This window comes from Myotis daubentonii, chromosome 15, assembly GCF_963259705.1.
Source record: "Myotis daubentonii chromosome 15, mMyoDau2.1, whole genome shotgun sequence".
Taxonomy (NCBI): Eukaryota; Metazoa; Chordata; class Mammalia; order Chiroptera; family Vespertilionidae; genus Myotis; species Myotis daubentonii.
Window position 1 is genome coordinate 10,492,812 of NC_081854.1, and position 6,513 is coordinate 10,499,324.

Here is a 6,513-nt window from a genome sequence, read left to right on the forward strand (position 1 = left end):
AGGCTGCCGGAACCGGAGCTCCCCCCGCCCCCCCACTCTGCCCAGATGCCGGGCATGATGCTAGCCTGCCAGGCGTCCTCCTGCATTAATAAGATAGAACTTCCTGAGCGCCCTCTGCTCTGCCTGGCAGCTGCAGGGCATACGCCGGAGGGACCACATGGCCCGGAGGTCTGATTCCGCACACACAGGCACCCCAAGGGCAGGGCTGTGGTCGCTCCTGCAGGCCCTGGTGTGGCTGGGGTTGGGGCACCCATCCTGCAGGAAGCTGGGGGTGCCAGCTGGGCACGGTGATAGGGAGCACGGTTATCAGGGGACATGGACCAGAGGGGAAGCCCGCAGCCCCGAAGCCAGGGGCGTCGCTCCTGGCCTGGGATGGACACACCGCACAGGCTCCCTCCTTGTTACAGAGGCTCTGGGATGGGCCCGAGAAGCTGCTGTCACCCATTGTACAGATGGGGAAACTGAGGTACACCGGCTCCCATCCTTGCCCCAGACCATCACAAAGCCCGGAGGTGGTCACATTGGGACAGAAACTCAAGACGAATGGAAGTGAGACCCCGAGTTAGTAATCTCTGTCCTGAAACTGCCCCCTGAAAGATGAGGGGTGTCTGAGAGGGTCTCCCCAGGTCCCGTCTGGCCCTGTGGGCGGGAGGCGGCCTGGGAGCGCGGGCTCAGTGGGAGCAGGACAGGTGGCTGCTGAGCTGCTGGGACACACGAGGGGGAGCACCTGGCCCCGGTGGCGGTCGCTGGGCTGAGTCTGTGGAGGGGCGGAGCTCGGTGTGACAGCGAAGTTGGAGCCTTGGGCGGCTGTCTGTGGCCAAAATGTTGTCCCTGGAGGTGAAGGTCACCAGAGCTTGGCCTGGGGCCGGCAGCGCCCAGGCGAAAAGCAGGAGGGCAGGAGGCGTCTCATCTCCACTTCCCGGGGCTCCGGGCGGGGGCCCAAGCCCAGCCTGAGGACCGGCTCCGCGACCTGACCGGCGTTTTCCTCGGCTCCTTCTGGAGGGAGCAAATGCGTTGTGTCCAGGGAACAGAGATCCCAGAAGTGCCTGGAAAACACTGCATTGGGGAGGAATTTCCTGGTCATTTCTCAATCCTGGGCAGCGTCCTAACCCCGGAGCCCAGAATAGATCCCAGGGGCCACCCCAGTCAGCCTTGCGCACTGGCCAGCTGTGCTCCTCAGGGCCCGTCCTGGTCCCGGGTGAGTCCAAACTGCATGTGTCACGACTCAGGGATCCCCGCCCAGGCCCCTGGGAGGTGCTGGGGAAGGGAGGCGGGCAGCGACCTGGGGCGGCGGTGGCAGGTGGCTCGGCGATGGGACCAGGAGAGGACCCGGGGAGGGGGCAGGGCGGGAGATGGATGTGCTGGGCAGATGGGACAGAGGGAGCAAGCCAGGGCGGGAGGGAGGGAGCCCAGGGGGCCTCTGGAGAAAGCAGGGGGAGGGAAGGCGGGGCAGCGAGAGGAAATGAAAAAGCTGGGGCGAGCAGGCACCACGAGGAGGGAGGGCGGAGGGAGGGCAGTAGGGAGAAGCTGACACACAGAGACCTCACGGACAGCGATCCCAGGCTCGAGTGAGGGGGCAGAGGGACAGAGAGAGCTGGCAGAGGTGCGGTGAGGAGGGGCGGCGGGAGCAGAAATGCAGAGAAGGGGGTAGGGAGCAGTGGGGGGAGAGAGAGACGGAGGGAGAGGCAGAGGGTGTGGGCAAGGGAGGGGACAGAGACAGACAGTAAGACACAGAGGGACAGAGAGACAGAGGGAAAGAGGAGAGGAAAAGAGGAAACAGGGATAGAGAAGGAAAGAGACAGAAGGGGGGAGGGAGGGAGAGAGAGAGAGAGAGAGAGAGAGAGAGCAAGAAGAGAGAGTGGAGAAGACAGAGCAAAGACAGCCGGACCCACAAGGAAGCCTGGGGGTGACTGGGAGACCCCGCTGCGGGGAGGCCCATGGGGAGGCAGGCGGAGGGTTGCTGAGTGGCTGCTCCGGCTCCGCCCGCCGCCTCCCTCCCCCGGGGGCCTGCAGCCCAGGCGGCCGGCGCTGGCCAGGATGGCAGACTCCTGCCGGAACCTCACTTACGTGCGGGACTCGGTGGGCCCGGCCACCAGCACCCTCATGTTCGTGGCCGGCGTGGTGGGCAACGGGCTGGCGCTGGGCATCCTGGGGGCGCGGCGGCAGTCACGGTCACGCCCCTCGGCCTTCGCCGTGCTGGTCACCGGGCTGGCGGTCACCGACCTGCTGGGCACCTGTTTCCTGAGCCCCGCGGTGTTCGTGGCCTACGCCCGCAACAGCTCGCTGCTGGGCCTGGCCCGCGGCCAGCCGGTGCTGTGCGACGCCTTCGCCTTCGCCATGACCTTCTTTGGCCTGGCCTCCACGCTCATCCTCTGCGCCATGGCCGTGGAGCGCTGCCTGGCGCTCAGCCACCCCTACCGGTACGCCCAGCTGGACGGGCCCCGCTGCGCCCGCCTGGCGCTGCCCGCCGTCTACGCCTTCTGCACCCTCTTCTGCTCGCTGCCCCTGCTGGGCCTGGGCCAGCACCAGCAGTACTGCCCGGGCAGCTGGTGCTTCATCCGCCTGCGCGCCCCCGAGCCGGGCGGCTGCGCCTACTCCCTGGCCTACGCCAGCCTCGTGGCCCTGCTGGTGGCTGCCATCGTCCTGTGCAACGGCTCGGTCACCCTCAGCCTCTGCCGCATGTACCGCCAGCAGAGGCGCCACCAGGGCGCGCTGGCCCCGGGCCCCGGGGTGCGGGCACGCGAGGACGAGGTGGACCACCTGATCCTGCTGGGCCTCATGACTGGCATCATGGCCGTGTGCTCCCTGCCTCTCACGGTGAGTCCCTGGGCAGCGGTGGGAAGGGGGGCGGGTGCGGGGGGTGGGGGGGTGGGGCGGCAGCGCCCAGCTCTGGCCTCCGCCGTTTGTGCCCATTTCACGGATGGGGACACTTTGGCATCTGTCAACCCCCGGCTCCCTGGAGAAGTCTCTCCCGCCTGCTGCTGCTCCACCGGCCTCCTCCTGACCCCTGGGACCCCCCCTTCCAGTTCTCCTGTCCCCACACATCAGAGGCCCCTGACCTCCCCCGGCCCTAGTGAAGATAAGACCCCCATTTATGGAGCCCTTGCTCTGGGGTTGACAACTCCCCAAGCATTTACACAAAACAGGCAGGAGTTCCCACTTGTCACCAGTTTACACGTGAGGGGCAATGGCTCTCGCCCACGACGGCACAGAGTCGGGTCTGGACCCCAGGCTCCTTTGGTTCCAGAGTGTGAGCCCCCCCACCCCCCCGACACCCAGGCTCCCGCCCCCCGGTGCCACCCTCTATCTGCCGTGGACTCCCCCCCTTCCTCCATGCCCGCCCAGCCTCTCCCTGATGGAAGCAGGACAGACCCCGTGCTGTGGCACCTGGGCACCCCATCTGTACTCTGGGCCTCCTGCTCTTTCTGTAGAATTCAAGGCTGAGCTAAATTGGAGAATCATCAGAACTTTAGGAGGTTTACGGATGACGCAGGGACACACAGACACACACACAGGCGGGCCCGGCCGCCCACACAGCCCATCTCTCTCCCTCTAGGCCGCTGCTGGCTGTTTCCTGGGGCTCTCTATCTCTCGGCTCCCCGGATGCGTCCATTTCTTAGTTTTTATCTTATTTCCTTCCCCTCTGCCAGGCCCCTCCTCCCTCCTACTCCCTGGGCGAGCAAGTGGGTGGAGGCGGGGAGGCTGGCTGGGTGGCAGGTGGGCACTTTCTGATACCCTCGCCCGCCCTCAGATCCGCGGCTTCACCCAGGCCATCGCCCCGGACAGCAGCGAGATGGGGGACCTCCTCGCCTTCCGTTTCAATGCCTTCAACCCCATCCTGGACCCCTGGGTTTTCATCCTGTTCCGAAAGGCCGTCTTCCAGCGTCTCAAGCTCTGGCTCTGCTGCCTCTGCCCCTGGCCTGCCCGCGGCCACTCGCAGCGCCCCCCCTCCCAGCCGGCCTCCGGGGGGAAGGACCCCAGGGCCCCCGCCAGTCTCGGGGGGAAGGAGGGGAACTGGGTGCCTTTGCCAGCCTGGGGCGAGGCGCAGGGGGCACGCCTGCCTCCGGCCCAGCGGACGGGCAGCGCCGCGGGAACGCTGTCCAAAGTGGAGTCCAGGGCAGCCTGCTCGCTCTGCTGACATCTCGGGCACCCGGTGACCTCCTGCCCCATCTCCTGGGACAGGAGCCGGACAGTCAGGCGAAGGCCCGCGGCTGGTGGACCAGCCGAGCGATGAACCCTGGAGCCCTGGCCTGCCAGGGCCTTGACCTGAATCGGGGGGGGGGGGGGGGATCAGCTGCTACTTTCCTCCAGGGTGGCCACACCAGCTCTGGGAGGAGGGGGAGGGAGAGAGGGAGCACAAGAGCAGTTCTCTCAGAATGACCGATTGGCTGGCCGATTGGCTGCCCGGGTTTGGTCCTGGCCGCCCATCCATCTCACTGTCTAAATATTTAGAAGGCGGAAAAGCTCCCAGCGCTCCTGTGCGCCGAGTCTGTTAGGATCAGTGCTCCTGCCGATCCCCATCCATTCAGGGTGCCCCAACCCCGGGGTGGTCCTGCCCTCCCCACCCAGAGCCACGCCCTCCCCGCCTCCCCTCACTTCTGATTCTCATTCCCCACCTAAGTCTGAGCTCCGCCACCCCCCAGGAGAGGCAGGAGGGAGGGGAGATGCTGATGTGGGTGACACTGCTGGGCGCGTGCCCGGGAACCTTGGTGTGGCTTCGTAGTTATAAGACTTGGACTGTGGGGACACGGGTGTGGGGTGTGAATCCCAGGGACGGCCCAAGAACGCAGACCTAAGTCCCGTGCCTGCCCCCAACTAAATAGCTGCCTCTAGACAGAGCCTGATGTGTCCTTAGAGCCTCACAAAAATGTCACTCATTCATTCATTCATTCATTCATTCATTCATTCTTCATTCAACAAATAGTGGGCGCTGACTCTGCCGGGTGCTGGGGACACGGACAGGCTCTGCCCCACCCTGGACTCTACGGGGAGATCTCCAGACTCCCACCCCTGCCCCTTCTCGTTGCCAACCCCTGCCCTCAGAGCGGCCCAGAATCATGGGTGGCCGGGAGTGAGCCAGTGGGCTGAAGAGTTGAAAGGACGTGTGCTTAGGGTGGTGGTGGGGTTCATGGAAAAGCGCCTCCCCACTCCCTGATCCCGGCCCCCTTCAGTCCCCCTTTCTCGCTCCGAACCTGGGGAAGGGTGGGGTAGGCAAGGCAAGAGCCTTCGATAGCAGCTAACCTCAGCGAGGCCTCCTCTGTGTGAGGGCACCCTCTTGCTCCGGCCCGCTATTAGAGCCTTTCACAGGGGCCAGAATCCAGGCCCAGAGGGGCAGTGAGGCAGCCGCAGGCCACACAGCAAGAAGCCCAGCCTGAGGTGGAGGGCGGAGCTGGTCTATCTCTGGGGCCCAGCTCCCTGGTCGGGCGGTGACTTTGCCTCTCTTGGCTTCCTTTTGCGTAGAAGGTGATCATAACCCAGCACTTCGCGTAAGGGTTGTGCTGAGGACGAATCGGTCCCCGAGAAGCCGTCGCACAGGGCCTGGAATGGAGCGACAGGAAGCGTTCCCGTTGTTGCTGTTGGCATTGCGGGTGTGGGCTTTGGCTCTCTGGGCAAATGTGGTTTGACAGCAGAGCAATGCTTGCTCCCTTGTTTTGACATTTTTCTCCCGTCACTATGTTTCTAATCATATTGAAGAAGAACAAGGGTGTCTGGGAGAGTTAAACATAGGTCACGATGGCTGCCTAACGGGTTTGGAGTTTCCTTTTGGGGTGATGAAAATGTTCTGGAACTAGAGAGTTGTGGTTGCATAACACGGTGAATGTACCAAATGTCTCTGAACTGTACACTTTAAAATGGTAAAAATGATAAGTTTTATGTTATGGATACTTTACCACAATAAAAAAAAAACATGTAATGAAAAAATTGAGTGTGTAGAAATTTTTATAGCAGTCTCGACAAAGTAATATATATAATATGCTAGAGGCCTGGTGCACAAAATTTGTGCACTTAGGGGGAGGTTCTTCAGCCCGGCCTGTGCCCTCTTGCAGTCTGGAAGCCCTCAGGGGATGTCCGATCCCCAGGCGTGGGGAGCAGGCCTAAGCTGGCAGTTGGACATCCTTAGCGCTGCCACGGAGGCAGGAGAGGCTCCCACCACCCCTGCTGCATTTGCCAGCCATGAGCCCAGCTTCTGGCTGAGCGGCACTCCCCCTGTGGGGGCACACTGACCACCAGGGGGCAGCTCCTGAGTTGAGTGTCTGCCCCCTGGTGGTCAGTGCACATAATAGCAACCGGTCGCTCTGCTGTTTGGTTAATTTGCATATTAGCCTTTTATTATATAGGATGTTGAATTTCATAATAAAGTCGAATTGTACAAAAAACAGGTGAAGAAACTTCTGGTGGGGTGCAGTCTTTGTCACCAAACATGGCTCAGACTCAGTGGGGACTCACCCACAGGGACCCCTGGAGGGTGGAGAAGGGGTAGGGTGGAGGGGCTGAAGAGGGCGGGAGTGGAGA

The 6,513-nt window shown here is 63.0% G+C and overlaps 1 protein-coding gene across 1 annotated transcript; it reads left to right on the forward strand.

The window, feature by feature from the left end:
* Positions 1 to 1,487: 1,487 nt before the first annotated feature.
* Positions 1,488 to 5,922, forward strand: PTGIR (prostaglandin I2 receptor). Its single transcript, XM_059666057.1, has 2 exons — positions 1,488 to 2,817; positions 3,752 to 5,922. The coding sequence occupies exons 1-2, from the start codon at positions 2,038 to 2,040 to the stop codon at positions 4,136 to 4,138; spliced, it is 1,167 nt and encodes a 388-aa protein (XP_059522040.1). The 5' UTR covers positions 1,488 to 2,037; the 3' UTR covers positions 4,139 to 5,922.
* The last annotated feature ends 591 nt before the right edge of the window (positions 5,923 to 6,513 follow it).